The 19811-nt window shown below is 38.0% G+C and overlaps 1 protein-coding gene across 15 annotated transcripts in view; it reads left to right on the top strand.

Annotated features, from left to right (window-relative positions):
- The window catches only part of ESRRG (estrogen related receptor gamma), a 412075-nt gene that overhangs the window by 278706 nt on the left and 113558 nt on the right, over window positions 1-19811 (top strand). For all 15 annotated transcript variants that reach the window (XM_075413010.1, XM_075413003.1, XM_075413011.1 and 12 more), the window contains 2 exons: window positions 894-1309; window positions 13604-13720. In XM_075413010.1, coding sequence (XP_075269125.1) covers window positions 907-1309; window positions 13604-13720 — 520 coding nt within the window. In that variant the 5' untranslated portion in view covers window positions 894-906. The remainder of the gene's footprint in view (window positions 1-893; window positions 1310-13603; window positions 13721-19811) is intronic.

Raw genomic sequence — 19811 nt, 5'->3', positions numbered from 1 at the left:
TGTTATATGGTTTTATTTCAGATGCTTAATTCTGAATATGTGAGAACTGAGAAGTAAGACAGACTCTCACCTTCTGAAAGACAAAACTTCTATCTAAAATATCCTCTAATACTTTTTTTTTTTTATCCACGAATGGAACACGTAAAATGTCAGATCCTGTAGAACTGCAGATATATGGGATAGTAGCGTAGTTATTACTGGTTAGTCTGAGGATAATGGCTAGAAAGTAATTGCAGCCAGAGCTGATGAATCATTTCACTTAGATTTTGTGAAAATGGAGTCCAGCCTTAATTATTTGTTAGAGTTCCCAGTTCATGTGCTACTCTGTTACTAAATAGCTGTATCTGTAATAAAGCAATATTAATAAAGAAAAAAAAAGACTGTGGGAGACTTGCTCTTCACTTCTTGGGCAGATCAATAGATGATGGATATGTGTTTTAGTCAAGTGTCTTTACAAATATTAATCACAGACCTGAACAGTTATGTGATCAAACATGGAAAGATTTGTTCCTGATAATGATGGATTTTACAGAAAGAAAGTACCGATGGAAAAAGGAAGACATTTAATAGCCAACTCATATAATAGGATTTTTTAATTTTTTTGACTCACTAGATGACAAGCTCAGAATTCAGAGTTGATGTGAAGTTGACACATAGCCTAGAGGGCAGGTGGAGGGGACAACAGGCAGACTTGGTTTCTCTAAAGTTTTTGTTTACTGCCTGTCTGGAGCTTTGACAAAGCTCTGTCATGCCCTCATGCTGATTACCTTCATGTAGAACAAGAGGTATCGACTAATGAATGAGTGATGTGCAGTCCCTAACCCTTCCAGAGCAGCCTTAAAGAGCGCCGTCTTTAATACACAGATTCTTCTTGCTCTCTCTCCCCGCTACAGGCTTCTCTGCAGAATGTCAAGCAAAGATCGACACATTGATTCTAGCTGTTCGTCGTACATCAAGACGGAACCGTCCAGCCCTGCCTCTCTGACGGACAGCATCAACCACCACAGCCCCGGTGGCTCCTCAGACGCCAGCGGGAGCTACAGTTCCACCATGAATGGACATCAGAACGGGCTGGACTCACCTCCCCTCTACCCTTCGGCCACAGGGCTTGGGGGCAACGGGCCGGTCAGGAAACGGTATGACGACTGCTCCAGTACCATCGCTGAAGATTCACAGACCAAGTGTGAATATATGCTGAACTCGATGCCCAAAAGACTGTGTTTGGTGTGTGGTGACATTGCATCAGGGTACCACTATGGAGTGGCTTCCTGTGAGGCCTGCAAGGCTTTTTTCAAGAGGACAATTCAAGGTTGGTTATTCTTTAAACTTCCTTTCTTTCTTTTGCTCAGAGTGAAACAGTACAGTCCATGACTGAATCTTGTTAGGGTTTCAGGCTGTACCATTTCATTCTTCATAGCGTTTGGTCCTACAGAGGTGACTCGTGAAAAAAACTCTTTGGACTTTTTTGAGAGTTCTGTGTGTCATGTTAAGCCCACTGCCACGTTTATTTTGATTATAAAAAAATAGAAAAACACTGGAGCCATCCAGTGCACATTCAGATTTGTTTTCTGTATGAATTGCTCATGGATTTCCATAAATGATTGTTCTGAAGAAAACTGATTATTTTCTGAAGGTTGTCATGGGTGCCTCTTGAACACACCTTGTGGCTGGCATACAGGGGTCGTGCTTCAGTTTTACTCCTAGTCACACCACTACAATACTTAAATTGTTACAGAAATCCAGTTTATTTTTGTCAAAGCACCAGTGTATTTAAAATAAATTGCAGTGGTATAGTGCTTTGTGCAGATTAGCATATTAATAAATGGTCTTTCGCCCATATGATATACAGTGGCCTTAAACAGGATCAAAAAATATCTGTAAGATCACATTCTAAGGAGAGTAAGTTGACAGCTTTTGGTCTCTGCCCAGTACATTGTACTAATCTGCTCTTGATACCTGTTACAAATACGCCACATATTTTGGCATAAATTAGTACAAATGGGATAATTTGCATGACCACTTGTTCTAGCTTTGGAACCAATGGAGACAAAATAACCTTCTACTTTGATTTAGATATCATCCTATCAAGTAAAATTGAAGGTGCTTTATTTATAGAACATGAGGCCAACTTGGCCTGTACAGGAGTATAGTGTCACATTAAATTAGATTCAAACTTCAGAGACTAATATTAGGTTGCTACGTCCAAATTTAAGCTCTTCAGTAAAACCTGCTTGATTGTCATAGATGTTGAGCACCTGGAATTCTCAGAAAAGACGATGGAATCTGGTGGTATACTTTTGTTTTCAAAAATGAGTTATGATAAGGAACATAAAGTTAGTTTAAGTTTGTAAGTGTGTCAGGAGGATGGGGCCAAGCTCTTTTCAGTGGTGCCCAGTGACAGGACAAGGGGTAATGGGCACAAACTGAGGCACAGGAAGTTCCGTCTGAACATGAGGAGGAACTTCTTCTCTCTGAGGGTGACGGAGCACTGGAACAGGCTGCCCAGGGAGGTTGTGGAGTCTCCTTCTCTGGAGATATTCAAGACCCGCCTGGACAAGGTCCTGTGCAGCCTGCTGTAGGTGACCCTGCTTCGGCGGGGGGGTTGGACTAGATGACCCACAGAGGTCCCTTCCAACCCCTACTATTCTGTGATTCTGTGATTCTGTGATAGTACTTCGGTATTTGATGTGAGATTAATAAGGAAAAATTATGAATGATATTTTAATTTATCCATTGCTGAAGCAATGACCATTTTATTCTCCTCTTACCTGCTTGCCAGCAGTATGAAGTACCCATTTTATGATGTCCATATAGCCACTAAAAAAAACATTAAACTTCAGTTGTTCTAATGGAGCTGAGTGTCACTGTTTCCAACCAGTAAACAAACATACCTGTGAAGATTCCTGGTAGTTTGGGTTCACATGTAAAACGAGTGCATATGCAGCAACAGTATTCTGATTTCAAGTCTTTGTTTTGGAAAAAGTAAAAAAAAAAAAAAAAAAAAGGTAAGTGGTTTCACCTGACCTTCAAGAAGATTTTCAGAAAAGCTCAAAAAATATTTCCACTGAAGCAATTTGTATTTTGTGGTTGCTAAACCTCAAGCACAAACTTCTGTTAAACTAGCAACTCTGTTTTTATAAATCGTGTAATTGCGATGTAATAGCTGTCCTACAGGACTGAATTGATGCACAATTATTTTAGTTTTATTTTGAGCATGATAAAATGCCACAGAAACGTTAACTGATTAAAGTGTTGACTTCAGGCAGTAATAGGTAGCCTGCTATTTTACACCACATCACAGACAGAAAGTTTCTGGGCATGGAAGCACAAGACAGGGACGTCATTCTCCAGATTAGCAACCTGGACTTGGCCACGCAGCTCAAGTTAGAACTGGCAGCTGTGCAAAAAGTCTCACTATGGTTAGAGCACTAGCTACATCAGCAGGTGACAGTGCTGTGAAGACAAAAAAAAATTATGCAGTAACGCAAAACCAAGCATCGAATGGAAAAGCAATAATGAAGAAACTAAGAATAGGAAGTACGTTACCATCGTAATGTCACGGCAGCATCTTCAGTAACAGTGCTGACTAAAGTGACACAACTACTAAGAGTTTTCAGATACCATCCAAAATAAGCTACTTGCTTTGGTGAATCAAACCCTGGGTTGTGGAGGGTGACAAGAAGTATATAAGAAAAAGGTACTACTCATGTTTTGAATGGGCAAATTCTACCTTTAAGCTTGTGTGAAGAATAATTCCCCTGAGGGTTTTTTTGTTCTAAATGATAGAATTTAGTCCCAGTGTTCCTAGAGGTTGTTCTTCTCTGTACCATTTCAGTTCCTGGTTCATATCACATTCTTTCTCTGCTTGTTTTTAAAATAAGTTGATTTCTGCATAACTGCAAATAAGAAAACATGAAAACAGAAAAAAAAACCCAAGAAATTTATAAATACAGAATAGTTAACCAGACTTCCTGAAGAATCAAGTATTGTAACTGTACATATGTAAGGATAACCTGTCTTGGCTCAAATAATTGCTTATTTTAAATGCTAATAATTTAATTGTGATGTGTACTTATAGATTCAGTGAAAAAGAACATTTGACTTCCCAAACGTTTCTTGTTTATCATTCATCAGTTACTAAATTGGCTCAGACTTGTAGAACATAAGTGCTGTTCGTGGTTGAAGTCACGGGTAAAACTGCCCTGACTTCAGTGGGAGCAAGGCTGAGCTGATAAAGTTAGATTGTGAAGCACATCTTGTGTTCATGTCAGGCCTGATGTCCTTTCCACTAAGTCAATGGGAGTCTTTCCATTCTTTCCATTTCAGAGGAGTCTTTTGAAATCTCAGTAGGTGAAAGCCAGGGGCAGCTGTTCAGCAAGCCTGCGCAGTATCTGTACACCACCAGCATCTTCCATAAGGCAGGAGGGAAGTGCATCAGAGGATGCCTAGTAGCTCCTTACATGAGGCAAATTTCGCTCTAATGCAAAGTATGCACCTGTTTTTAAGGGTGATGGAGATTGTAATTACCTTTGAGAATGACAGCCAATTTAGTCTAAAAACTGTCCATTCTTGACTTGCGGATTTCTCCTCTTTTTCCTGCCTCTTGCAATCCCTGCTGATTTTCTTAAAAGTTAAGAAATTAAATGAACTCTGTCTTGAATTATAAGAAGGAGTAATTTTGCCTTTTTTAATACGTATTTTTAACATAGCACAGACATACATTTGGAGCTGTGGTAAAGACTGCATATAGATTATGACAAAAATCAATAATATTAGAAAAAATTTAAAACATGAAATTACCTGGCTAAAAAATAACAAATCAAAACCCACCAAAAACACAGCTCAATAGATGAAATTGGTGTCTTCTTAGGTCGTAGTAGAATCTAATGACGTTGTGACCCCTTTTGTGACGTATAAGGGATGGGAGAACTGGATGTTCTCTCTGCTCAGCCTAGCACTTACTCAGCTGCAGTTCTCAGTTTGCTGCTGGGATAATGTATTTGGTGGCTGATTGCAAACATCTCACAAACACACGCACAGCCAGATCTCCCCAAAACTGGCTTAACATCAGGGATAGTAGAATATAGCAACATCTAAAAATAGTTACAGGTCCATTGATTTTTAGGGTCTCTCCACAGTTTTTGCTGTGCACTGTATTACTTTCAAAAATCCAAGCTTTCGTTAAAAGAAAGAGAGGAAAAAAGGATATTCACTGGTCAGCTGGGTGCAAAGTCCTGTGTTCAGCACAGAGGTCTGGTAATTACTAGATATTTTGTAGTGAATGTTTAGTGTAAATACATTTCTCATAATTTTTATTTGCTCAGTTATCATAAAGACTAGTAAGTACACATTTTGCATTAATAATATGTAATTACTCAGTGCCTGTAACTTAAACATTTCTGCAAGTGGATTGAAATGGTATTCTTGCTTTCAGCAGAAGGATCATAGGATTTACAGATTCAAATACAGTTTACTGTTTTGTTTTATTTTAGCCTTCATCTCTCTAAAATAATGCCCTACATCTAGACAACTTTCTTCCTCCTTCCAAATCTTCAGGACTGTAGTCTTTGGACTTTCTAAACTGGCATGAAAAGCCTAGGTATTGATATGTTGCCGTCTTGGTAAGGCTTGTCGCAAATGTGTTCAGGTTTTTCAGCTCTCTGTAGAGTGTTTACCCATTATTGAGCCAGTTTGATCTGTAAATGTGCAAACACTTTACAGTAAATATATATACATATATTTTAATCAGGAGAAGTTTTAATCAGGAAAGTTAGAACCAGCTATGTAAATTCAGATAAGGTGACATTTTAAATGGGCAACATAAAGTTTGATTCGAAGTTGCACATGATCAAAGTGGCTTCCAAAGGTTAATTTGCATCTCTCAAAGCTGACTCCTGTAATACTGTACATCGTCTTTGTGGAGGAAATGAAAGCAAATTAAGTAGTATTTTATGGCTTTTCAGCATCTTTACTGGTATCTAAGATTATAGTTTTTTATGGAAAGATAGGGTGGAGGCTTGCATCTTGGTGCAATAGTCTATGGACCTTGGCTCTGGTGGCTTTGCTCTGGCAGCCCTCCAGTGAGCCTGTCACTAAATGTCACCTGAATCCATCATTACCTGATTAAATCATTCACCTTCCTTGTATAAGTGAAAGTCCGTGCATCAGCATTTCTTTCAAAGAATATTTTAAGCAATGATAGATATCTTCCCTTTTCCCCTATTTTCTTTGTGCCTGTGGCCAACCAAACTGTGAAGAAATGTTTTTAATTCCTTCTGACACATTGTTTAATCCTGTGATAATGTCATTGTGTAACTATGGCAGCCAAACAAGATGAGACAATAAAATATACACATGCTGAAATCTGAGAATCAGACAGAAGTTCAAAAGTATACAGATGGTTCTGTCCTTTTTACTGTTTCTGCTTTCCTTACAGCCTTGTAAATTAATTATATGCTGCATTTAGATTATAAGGGAATAAGAACAGCATCCTGATTTGTGCGTGGCTATTCTGAACCCATCAGAAATACTCAGAAAGAGATGTGGGTTACAAATAGGACTGGTACAGTGGTATGTATTGATGCCGTTATAATTAGGTCTGGATCTCTATTTGTTATAAACATCTCTGAAAGCTTCCAGCCCACTTATGAAGGTCTCTCTAGCTTGAAACTACAGACATGTGAAGTCTCAGCTAGTAAGTAATGTATTTCAATGTTTCTGTAACTTTTTAAATGACTTTTTTTTTTTACTGCTGTGGCAGTCATTTTGTTTGCGGCTTTACAGACTGAGATGTTCTGTGTGCTCATAAACAAACAATGACAATTTTCCATGCTACCTTGGTAGGATGTATCAGAATTGATCTAGATAAAATACCAGTAGGGACAAAATGTAGATGGTTCATTCTTTCTGACTTGGACAACTCCTCAGTGACTCCGAGGCGACAGGGTATCAGTTCTATTTGTATCTTCAAAGTGTTGAATCTCTCTTAAGATGACCTAAATGCCCTTCATTTCTTTAGAATATAAAGAGGTTGACTCCAGTGGTGATCAAAGGTAGTTGGGCCCTTACAGGTGTCATTCAACATCCCCTAATATCAGCCTCATATTGAAAATTATGGTGTTTTTTATGATGCTGGAAACCCATCTACGTAAAGTTAGAGGTTGATGCAAAAATGTCATGCAGTCAGACCATCCTGCATCACCTTTGCATTTTTGTTTTAAATCTCCATTCATATTGCTTTATAGGAATAAAATAAAAAGAAACAAAGACTATATTTTAGAAGTTCAAAGTATATTATAGTTCAATGATGTAGTATCTTGGCTTCTTTTAAGCAACTTAACATAGTGATTTCATTTTAAAGTACTTTTAAGCTGGTTGTGTCCTTCTGTCAAATACAGTGTTACACTGTGGAGTTATTTAAAAACTAGCTGCTTCTCATGAATTTCTTATTGTAACAGAAAAAGCAACACAAGCAACAGAGACATAAGCATAATCCTTCGTACATGGTCCTATCATCTTAAAAAAATATTTAAGATATTTAGGAACCGAACTTTTAAACATTCTGTAACTCTGTGTCTGCAGTATTGTTTCTGAAGTCATCTGAGTGAAAAATTGTGAAAACAGTCAACTTTAGACTTAATCAGCTCCAGATGACATGTAGCAGAATTCATAGGTCTATAATTCATAGAGCTATCTACGGTATAAGGTTGAATCCATCTAAGGATTTGTCAGCCAAAACTGGATTCAGTTAGGTTCAAATCCAACCTTATTCCAACCTGACCCCATTTCTGAAACCTTATCGACAAGAGTACTTTTACTTGTGAAAATACTTACTCATACTTAAATTTGGTGGAGTTCTGACTGCAAAGTAGGGAACGGAGTCTGCAAGAACTTTAACCTGAGAGAAAATATTTTTACTTTTCTCAGTTCAGCTTTGCTAAGACCTATAAACATCAAATACATTTTTTTTAAGTCCATCTGGGACTTTTTCTCTGTCCTTCTTTCCGTAAGTTAGCTTATTATGCTTGGTTTCCAACAGCACCTACTTCTCAGTTTTTCGGGAACTATTCTGTTCTGGTTGGATTACATATCAAGGTGTGACCTAACATACCTGAACTCACTCTCTGTGTTGGCTTAGATTCTTCTGTCTCTCTTTCGAAGACTTTTATTAATTCCCAGAAGGCCTACAGCTGTAATCCTGGCAACCTTTTATTTTCCAGAGTTTTCATGCGTGCCAGTCCACAGACAAGCAGGTGTATTCCTTTGGGTCTGTCACCTGAGAAAACAAAGCATGAAGATGGTACCCAGGGTAAACCTTGTTGCAGAAAGACTTAAATTCAGTGATGTGGTAGCCTCTCTTAAGAATAATGAGAACACTTGCTTTTTAAATAGAAGTTTTTGAGAAAAGATATTGGGTTGCGGAATCTTAAAGAGAATGTTTGGGAGCAAAATGAGGCATTATTGAGTATATATAAAGAGATACTGAAATACAGTTTTATGAGCTGATTATAGCATAAAATTATTACATTGAAGGAATAATTAATTCCCCTCTGTGGTTTTTTTTTTTTAAATTTTTTTTCTTTCCTTTTTTTTCTTCCCTTTTTTTTTTTTTTCTTCTGGACCTACACTCCCACACAGTAAAAGTTTCACTACTGATGTCTTCAGCATTTCTCTTGCTTTTGTAAGTGGGTCATGGCTCCTCTTTCCAAACACATTTTCACCCTGAATCTCAGTCTTCCTCATGTCTTTTAGTTGTCTAAAGATTTTCTGAGCATGTTCCAATAGCTCATAGCAATACTCTTGCATCTTCAGTGTAGTAATACCAAATGTTGCAGTGTGAAAAGGCAAATGAAGCTTCTAGTAAGAATTGCTGTGTACAGCTTCTGTTCTTCATAAAATCCTAGAATGGTTTGGGTTGTAAGAGACCTTAAAGATCATCTAGTTCCAACCCCCTTGCCACAGGCAGGGACACCTTCCACTAGACCACGTTGCTCAAAGCCCCATCCAGCCTGACCTTGAACACTTCCAGGGAGGGGGCATCCACAGCTTCTCTGGGCAACCTGTTCCAGTGCCTCACCACCCTCATAGTGAAGAATTTCTTTCTTGTATCTAATCTAAATCTACCCGCTTTCATTTTAAAGCTATTACCCCTTGTCCTATCACTGCGTGCCCTTGTCCAAAGGCCCTTTCCAGCTTGCTTGCAGGCCTCCTTCAGGTACTGGAAGGCTGCAATAAGGTCTTCCTGGAGCCTCCTCTTCTCCTTCTTGTCAGTATTTCTGGAAGAGAGACCCTTGTTTCAGTCTATACCACAGACTGAAGCCAGTTTCTAGAGCCAGCTTCGTACTCTTGGTATTTGTGAGGTTCTGAAGTTGTAACTGTTGATGACAATAACTTCATTTGGGATAAGATGTCAAGGCATAAGGCCCTATGCTTTCAGTGGCCTCTTCTTTGTTACGGTTCTTACTCCTCTTCTGTTACCTTGAGTGTCCCTGTCACTTCGGTGCAAGAAATGGCCAAAACGGTCTTGCGAATCTTGGCTTGTAAAGTCATCGAGCAAGACCTCGTACCATTAAAATTGTACTATTGATGCCACATCTCATTCAGGTAACCTTCAAACATCATCTGTGAGATGGTATCTTGGCCCACTTATCCTTGAGCTGTGTGTAAAAATCTGACAGTCTGAAGCATCTAAAACCAGACAGCCACTTAATGCAGCTAAGTTTTAGCAGTTCACCCACTATCTGAAGATCAAATGGCATCGTAGTTTTAGTGAGTCAGTTGCTCTTGATAGGCTTAGTGAGTTAGAAGTATTTTCTCATCATTTGGCTGAGATAATAAAATTTAACAAATTAGTAGAAGAAAAGGAACTATTTTTACATAAACATTCCTCAGTGCATGAGGAGAGAAAGGGCCTCCGGTTGGCATAAATCCCATTGCATTATTACAGCACAGGGCAATGTGTTTGGGGAGTGAAGATTTGACATATATTTTTATTTTCAAACGTCATACTAATTTACATTACTCAGCCCTTTAACTGCCAAACTGTAAAAGTCCATTACGCTACTGAAAGGAATATACAAATTATCCCCTGGCACTTCAGGCAAGAGTTTTACATATACACTGTTATTCTATCAGCCATCTAGCTGTGTGATTCTAGTAGGGAGTAAGTGAGAAAATTATATTGCCTGCAAACTAATTGTACAAAGACTCTGAAATAAGTAATCAGAGCCCAGTCCTTTCTGAAAACCAGCCAGGAGATATTTTAAATTGCTCGATTGTTCTTGTCAGCCCAGTTTAAAGACTCAGAGCTGCCATGTTGATTTTGTTCATTGTATAACACAGCTACCTCTCCAGCTGTTGACAGGACTGGGCAAACTCAACTTACACCCTTACTAGCTGCTCAGTTTCAGCTTCTAGCATCATGCAGTAGACAAGTAAATGATAGAGCTTTCTTCTGAATTTTCCTTACTGAAATAAAATGCAGCATGTTGACTATCTTGAATGGATGTAGTGTACCTATGAAATTGTACAGATTCCCAAACACTTCTTAAAATAGTTTGTTTCTTTACTTTTAGCGTATAGAAGTAAATAAGAAATTATGAGAGCTCTAATGACCTGTAATGTGCAGTAAATTTAAGTTTTTACCAAAATAGATCTGCTAATACTTCGAGTGCTAGGTGAAACGCGTTTTGAGTATGATATGTATTTAAGTACATATCCATTAGAAAATTCCACGAGGGTTGTTTTTTTTTTAAGGAAAGCTCACTGACAGAAATGAAGTCTATCAGTAGAGATATTTGATAAAATACTGCATTTGTATATGAAGTGGTGACAAAATAGTAGTTTCCTTGAACTCTTACTGTGGTCTAGCTGTATTCTAAAATACTGAAATGCTTTAGGGATCCAGCTGAGGCCATTGGTCAGATGTAGATCTTTGCTGCAGCAACAAGTCCAGTTACTGTAACTCTGCTGAGTTCATTGGAGGAGCTCTTTCCAACATCTTCCAAGTTTATTTGCTAACATCAAAAATTAAGATTGAACATCTCCTGTAAAATATAATTCATTAAAGTAAAGCAGTCTAAATTGATAGAAGAATTTTCCCTCTAAGCTAAAGTACTGCAATCTAAGTGATCAGAGTAATAGCTCAGGAAAAATGAACTATGTTGTGTGTTCATAATGTGCTGCACACAATAGACCCTTGCTATGTTTCATGGGATTTTGTGCAAAACTGAAATGTGAGGATATGGATTAGAAGTGTTCACTTAGGGAAATAAACAATCTTGCTTATATTTGTCTGGTTTTGAATACTACTTTTTGGTGTCAACATCCATACCTTTGTCATCTGTGCCTCTGCACAAGGACTCTGGCTAAAGTGGGAACGCTTCACTTGCCTCAGTACAGAACTTAGCAGCTTGGAGTATTCTGTGTTGTAATACTGATCTTGTTTTTGGTCGAGATAATTTCTGACCTTGTGCAAAGTATTTCTGATTCCCTGTTTCCTTTTTTTTAAATGGAAATGGTAATACATTTAGTACTATACTGTGATGAAGTTAATTAGATACAATTTGTGAAGGGCTTTGAAGGTCTGCTTCTGTAGTGGTTGTGCCACACTAAGAACGCATTGTTAGAGTGTGAAAGGATAATGTGAATCTTTTTTTAAGCTTGCCCCTACCATCCTTTCCTACATATCCTTCCAGAAGTGTTACTTCCTAACTTTGCTAATGCATGTTGGAAATAAGTTTTGCAAGAACTGTTGTTTCCTACACACCATATCCTTCAGTTTCTTAAATAGCTTTCATCTCGAGAGCTAAGGAAGGGAAGGAGGACTAAAGTCTGAGTTTTGTCAGCAGTAACCGTTAGCATTCAGACGTACCAAGATCTGTTCTACTTGGCAGCATTGCCAAGTCAGCCATGCAGCAATGTTCAGGAGGAATAAAGCCCGCAAAGGCCTGGAAAGGTTGTGCAAAGTGTGCTGGTTGTATTGGCAGAATATACATTGCACCATGGAGACCTCCTTTATCATAAATACTTAACCAATTTTCAATAGATGTAAGTGGTTTAAGTATTACTTCCTGTTGAATTAGCAGTTGCTGAGCATTTGAGTCTTTGTGCAATCCTGCAATCCACTAATGTGATATTTAATGAGGAGACATCAGTCTGGAGAAAGGTAGTCAATATAAATCAGTGTTTACAAAGTGTGATTAACTCTGAAATATTTCATCAATGCTGTGGTCCCAGGCAGACTCTATGCTAATTATTAGAACCTGCACATGTTTCAGAGCACTTTGACGGACCCTGAGTGCAGCAAACATGGAGCAGCAAAATTGCAATTATGCTCGGACTGTCTCTGATGACAATTTATGCATTTGGTGTGATGACCTCTTGCTTCCCAGGAGGGCAATAAACAGAATGCATTTTCATTAAGATACTAATGCACTTAATCACAGGGGGAAAGGGTTAGAAAGTAAAGAAATACCTTTAAAGCAAGATGTGACAGGCTGATGGGGAAGATACTTTATTTAAAAGTCAGTTTCCTTATGAAACTTCTGACTGCTGCAAAGTCTGTCATACTGAATGTGGTCATGGGCAATAGGATGCATGGCTGGCCAGATGAATAACCTGAGCTAAGCTCTTTCATGAAAAATGCAACGGTACCTGGGCAAAAGTGAACAGACATTCTCCCATTTGGACTTGGATTGCCAAAGATGTAATTTTAAAAAATGTAAAGAAAATTGCTCATGTATATTTTGCCCATTAATATTCAAGTTTTTTGCCTTATTTTTGAGGATAAATAATACGTACTAAGCAGTAACAAAAAAAAATACAGGAGGGATTTAAGGATCTATCTTGTTCTAGGCTTTAAAGAGAATTGGGAGAGGCAGAGGCAAGCATTTCCCCCAGCATTTGTTATTCTGATAGCTTGGTAGGAACGATCCTACTTCTGATGCCTCTCAGTACAAGAACTCTATCTAAAGCATGGAGAGAAGGGGAGATGTCCTGGATGAGACATCTGACCTGGCAGTTGTTGTAGAACATGTTAGGTGTGGTGGTAGCAATGCTGGTAAGCCCTGCCTGGTACGCAGTGCTTGATGTTGTGGAAGGAGAAGAATGAAGCTCTGTAGTACTTGTTACAGCTGGTTGTGCACTAAAGCACGACGATCCCCTTTTCGTATTCTAGATGAAGAAGGACAGATGAAGTTGGTGAAAAATGGAAACAAAGACTGCTCAGGCTAGGAACCTAAGCATGTGACCTGGTACAGACAATCAATGACAAAATTTCCTTCTCCTACCAGCAGGAATAACTTGCGTGAAGGATTTTGCTAGGGACCATGTATGGAGCCAGACACAGACTCACGTTAATTGTGGGTTTGTATTTTTTTTTTTCTCATACAGCTCTCTAGATTTAAAAAAAAAAAAAAAGTCGTAAAGCTCATGCCCTTTAACTCGGCTTTTTGTTTTTAGTTGAAAGCTGTTTCCTTTCCGTAGCATTGTTTACTCTTGATATATTCCAGAATTAAATAGAACAGCAATTGCTTCATATATCCATTGTGTTGATTAGTCAGTGATTCTGAGTACCTCTCTCTTCCTGTACTTTCTCTTACAGGTAACATAGAATACAGCTGCCCAGCAACGAATGAATGTGAAATCACAAAGCGCAGACGCAAGTCCTGCCAAGCCTGCCGCTTCATGAAGTGTCTAAAAGTTGGCATGCTGAAAGAAGGTAAGACTGATCAAGTCAGTATGTATCTCTCTGCAAACACGTGCAACAGTTATAGGGCAATCAGGAAAGAAGAGAGATTGGTAAGTATTATGATCAGTTACTGTAAACGCAATTTTCATGTATACCTGTGCTTCCTGACAGTCTGTTTGTAAGTTAAGGAATCAAAGTGTATCTATATAGTGTTCAGCTTCTGTGGAATATTTCTATGTGGGGTGCAGCAAAATCTACCCCAGTGTTCAGTCTCCTTCAGTAGGTTACTAATAGAATAGTCATCATGATATATCCTCTCATTTTCGTTAAAAGCTTTAACATCATGAATTTTCGAAGATTTCTGTCCTCCATTCCTTATCCACTGCTAATCTGTCCCAGTTCTGGCAGAAATACGCACTGTGCCTTCTTTTCCTTATTTTAACTCAGTCTTTGTTTCGTCAGAACAAATGAAAGAGTTACTTCTCAATTAAACAAGTATAAATCTGGAGTATATCTACTGAAGTTACTGTAACTACACTGGAGCAAATAATGCCATATAGAAGAGGAGAATCCACCTCTCTTTCTTTTTTTTTTTCTCTCAAATGTCAGAACCCTTGCCATTCACTGTAAGTACATGCTTAGTGTTTTAATTCATCAGTTATATTTAGAAAATAATAAATAACACGTAAATACAAGAAAATGTTTCCAAGAAACAGTACTGTCTCACCTGGAACCTGATTCATCTATGTTACAGAAAGAGGCAATTCCTTAAATCTTTGTCACCTGCCATGCACTTCTATTGCTGCTAATGTGTAAGCAAAAATACACTTTTATGTGCATATGTTGTGTACATTATTATTCTAGTGCACTGTTATCATCAAGAAAGAATAACAGGAGATGTCATGGACTTCTGAGCTAGATAACTTTTTAAAATAGAATCAGTGTAAAGTTTTCTAAATCTTGTCTCCAGGGTAGAGAATTTTGTGTTAAGCAACCACTTGAAAGTAGTCCCAAACAATTTTGTTTTGTCGGTGCTTAAAAAGTCAGCTGTAATAGATGCCTGATTTTTGCAAATCATTTGATGGTAATTTAAAACAGGTTTAAGTATATAGCTATCAGGGTAAAATCCAAGAACAACATAGACCAGTGGAGAGATGATGGACAATCACGCACCTACAGACATATTCTTATTGGATTATACTTACTAAGAATAAACCTTGTTCTGTGCAAATGCTTTGGCAGATGCTATGATCATGTGAGCCAAATCCTGCTGTCCTTAGTCTTACTTGAGCAAAACTCCTGTCAGATTCAGTGGGGATTTTGCCTCAGTAAGAACCACAGGATTTGCCCCACTGTTTGAGTAGTGATGGGAGGGTTCCTTCCTTGACAAAATTCTCAAATAACTGACCGCTGGAAGCAGTTATTTAAATGTTAAATTGTGATGTTTAAATATACTGTAGAAAGAAAATGTCTGAGCATGGCACCTTTTGAAAGGGACTGTGCTTCCTAATGTCTTTTTTAGTAGTTTAAGACCCCGTATCACTAGTAATCTACTATACAGATATATTGAGGAACTTGTTTCGAAATGGAACAGCGCTACCAAGAGTACGTACAGGTGAATAGATTTATACCCTTTCTTCTAGATTTTGAGGGCCCCATTGCATATTCATTAACATATATGATTAAAAGTCTAGTGTGCAGCTTCTGGGACTGCATGAGGAGATTAAGTGACTCTTCTACAAACAAGTAATTATCTCAGTTACCAAAACTGTGCACAGATTTACTATGTTTCTGCACACGATTTTGGTAACTGAGATAATTTAGGTAGACAATTCACGTGCACATTGTGAATCATATTTTTTGCATGAACAGTCATTTTCTATGGATGCAAATAATTTCTGCAAGTTTTTTAGTCAGAATTTCATACATTGCCTACCCTAGAAGTATGTACCTTTTTCTGAAAGTTGTACAAAGACAAAATAGCGATTTTCTTTGACAAGAAGGCCCCGTTGTTAGCTCCTCTCCTGGGCACATCATAGTTCTTCCACTCTTACTGTGTGAGTTTTTCTGTCAAAACACAGTAAAATATCTGCTTATTTTTAATTACTGAGCCTTTTCACCTAGGAGAGAGTTAGCTTGTCTTCTTTCTGGGTATTGCTTACCTGTGACCTAACAGGACAACCCAAAAGAACCTACAAGGATGTCATGTTTTCTTGCCTGCTTTAGTGACCACTTTTACTTTGAATACCATACTGACTCATAGTACACTTTTAGAGCTGTACTTGGAATACAGAGATTTTTTTTCGTTTGTTGTTGTTGTAAGGTATTTTTGGAGATGAGTGGTGGGTTTTTTACCTATGGGAAAGTCTGGAGGTGAGGCCTTTTTTTGGCTTGGGCTTCGACAACATCCTTTATGCACAGAACATGAAAAAAGGTGATATACTTTCATGTGTAAAGTGGTGTGAATTTATTGGTTAGCATGGACTTACAGCAGGAATTATTTCAGCTCAGTGTATCTTAATGTTTCTTTATGTACAGACAAGGATTTCAGTCCCATGCAGCATGTCAGAGATCATGCTGCAGTAAATCTATTCAAATGCAAACCTGTTCAATTCAATTACCAGTTTATAATAAAATTTGCTGCTACAGCCTCCACGTTTGTCACAGCAGTGTCTACATGCTGATGGCACAGCATGCCTGGAAATTGACAGCCTAAATCTATTTACAAAAAAAATTTAGTTGCAGACCTGAAATCAAATCAAGTTTAAGCAGCTTTGAGAGGAGCATCATATTCCTTACAAGAACTTCTGCACATCTGCCAGTGTGCGTCTTCTCCAGAAATCTTATCCTGTTAGGGGGGAGTTTTCTTCTAGAAATTTTCTTTAACAAACAGTTTTAAAATGTAATCTTAAGTGAAACCATTATCAGACATTGCGCTTCCCTTCACATTTGGAAGGACTTTATTACATTGTCATTTTGTGAATTGTCACATAAAATTCATCATAGAAATCGCAGTGTCTGGAAAAAGATCCGGAGTTTTATTTTAGCTTTTAGGACAAGGTCTGAAAACCACTTACAGCAAATATGTAGAGTGGCTTCTCTTGTGACAGCTGCATGTTAAATTGTTTATTGTGGGAAGATAATGGTGCTTTTCATCCAGCATCCAGTGTTTCTGCGAGAGACCTAGTGTTAGAAATTTGGGGCCTTGTCTTGGGGTCAAATCCTGGGAGGGAATTGGATTTCTGATCACACATAACGCAGGGTGGTATGGAGAGTTTTTGTGCTGATTCTGAAGAATGTTGACAGGGCATAGCCAGCAACACCTAGATCACGATTCTTAACAATTTAGAAGTTGTGGTCCAGAAGCTAGAGAAGGAAGGGTAAAGCAATGTCATACTGGGCTGAGGAGGGTTGGACTAGATGACCCACAGAGGTCCCTTCCAACCCCTACCATTCTGTGATTCTGTGATTCTGTGAGCTGTCATGGGATTGAAGTCCTGGCTCTTGTCTGCATCTCCTGTGGAGTAGCACAAGAAAGTTACTACAGACTGATCCAGAGGAACACTTCATTTCGATTTAGCCCATGGACTGTTATTTGGAAACATAAGTCTAGATGTATGGAAGTTTTTTGAGTACGTGTTATGCTTTGTATTGAATCATTCAGCAGATGCTGATGAGCATTTAAGCATGACAAATATGAAGGTGTCATATTTTCATTTACTTTCCTAGCTAATGGTTATTAGCAGCACAGCAGAATGCACTTTACTAAAGAAATTTTATGCTTTTCTATTTTTAATTTTGTGTGTCAGTATTATGAAAAATCAGATTTTCAAGGATCACAATTGGTTCTTCTGAAACACAGTTTCTTTGACAGTGCTTATGTTTTGGTGGATTCTCTCAGATTCACAAGAACAGGAAGAAACAATATCAAGATTCTTGTGTAGTCTAGGGAGAAACTTTTGAAATGTATCGCTAGTGATTTCTTTAAATAATACTGCATTTGCTAAAAGGGAGCAGGGAGGGGGAGAAACAACAGTTTGCCCTTTTTAAAAATGATCACTTTAAGGCATTCTCTAGTTTTCAGTTCTGTTGGTTTATAATCAGTCTTTTAAGTTTGGCCTTTCAAACACTGTGGAAACCAGTGATTAGTTTGCTTCAGGTGGTAGAACTAAATCTGTGTTCATGTGCAAGACTGGGTGTTTTAGGTATTTTCCTTTTTGTACAGCTAGTTGGATTGAGAAAAAGGGGTTGTTTTTCTTTCTAAGAAGGAAAACTGGATATAAAACTGCCTAAGCTGATAGGGGAAATCATGGTAGATATCTGACTTTGTTGTTGTTGTTGTTTCTCTATTGCTAGTCAGTCTGATTGAATTCTACTTTTAGTCTTCCATTAGTACTATATGCCTTTTAATACTGTCTGTGGGACTACTTACTAGCATGTGTCTGTGGCAGAGGATATTCCAAGCTTCACCACAGATCTTGCTCAGAATAGTTGCGCATGTGAAATAATTCCACTGGACTAATTATTCCAAAATAAAATGACTTTTAGTTTCAGGTGCGGCATTCATACAACTATTTTTTCAAGAGGTTAGTCCATATATTTCAGTTTTCTCTGTGTAGGCAAAGCCATAGCCTCAGTTTTATTTGTCCTTACATTGTAGCAAGGTTAAAAATTACAGTTTAGAGGGGGGCCTATTGAGTGCCACTAACGCAGCTTTTAGTCCATCTGAAATATTGTATTCTGTCTTAGCTCTTACAGTTCTGAGCAGTGCTAATTCGTACTTCTTACAGGAGTGTTGATACCAAAACATGTCCCATATATCTCTCATCTCTGATACCGGGACGTTTTCAGAATTTTCTATGGCTTGTTTGCAGTGGCTGATCTTCATTGCTTGTTATTTCAGAAAGTGTAGTTCATAAGCGGGTGATACATAAAGAAACAAATTCAAGTTTGTTTGAAAAGTAAATGATACCATAACGAAACAGCAGAAAATTTGGGTTGCTTCACATAAGTATGTTTGTATTTTCCTTATGAATGGATAGCCTTTACAAATTCTCATCAGCCACTTTGTACCCAGTTAGAATAGACAGAGTGACAGAATTCCAGCTTAATTAGTCCAGCTATTAAAATGGGAGGTCAGATCCTCACCTAGTATTAATGGAAGCTGGTGGAGCTATGTTAGATTGCTGTTCATTTGGCAGGTTTAGCAATCAAGGCTATGGGGAAATCAGCAATATGCTTTTTCGTGTCTGTGAATCTTTACTGTTGCTAGTATGTTAGCAGTCATTCAGGCTCCAAAAATTAACAGAAACTCTCCAAGCTCATCATCTGACAATGCTGACTTCAGCGTAACCCTTGCCATGATAGTAGTGCAGTTAGCATGTTGTGCTTACACTCCTCACTGAGTAGCCCTTAACACTTCTCATTCGTTAGTTTGCTTGGGTTTGTTTTAAAAGCTTTCATACGGTCCCTCAAAGTGACTTCAGCATCCCTAGGGCAGTGTTAAGTCACAGTCTGCCTTGTGTGTAAAGAAATTCTCTATTTTACATTTTTTCCTTCAGCACTGATCTGAATAAAAGCACCTACTGACAGTTTTAAAAATGCTTGAGCATTTTAGATGGTCACAGTACTGTAATGAACCAGGATATTATTACACGTTAGTTAAACTTTTTCTTAACGTGCTAAAATTGGGGTTCTCTAAAGTATTTTTGCTTCACGCTTTGAGAGATTTCATTAATTCAGATATAAGAATACTTTTTTTTAAAGAGGTGTGTGTATTTTAAAGCATAAATTACTGAGTTGATTATGCAAAGATTACCGTATGAACATCTTTGGCTTGTATTAAGCAGCAGATCGGATTAAATTATCATATTGATCCTTTCTGGTTTTGACAATCTATGAAAATGAATCCGGTACAGCAAGGAGAATAGGCAGCCTCAGTTTACTCTTATGTAAAGAGATGCATGATATGCGCAGGAGCAGATTAATGGATTCTCTCTCAAAATAATAAATAAAACTAAGCAATCCTCTTTATGACTAAAAATGTGTTATCACCTATGTTTTGAGGCTAGCGAAAAAGCCTCCTTAATAGGATTCCTCCTAACAACATCTCCTTTGAAAA

This window comes from Opisthocomus hoazin, chromosome 2 (genome assembly GCF_030867145.1).
Source record: "Opisthocomus hoazin isolate bOpiHoa1 chromosome 2, bOpiHoa1.hap1, whole genome shotgun sequence".
NCBI lineage: Eukaryota > Metazoa > Chordata > Aves > Opisthocomiformes > Opisthocomidae > Opisthocomus > Opisthocomus hoazin.
This window is presented reverse-complemented; position numbering and strand designations above follow the sequence as displayed.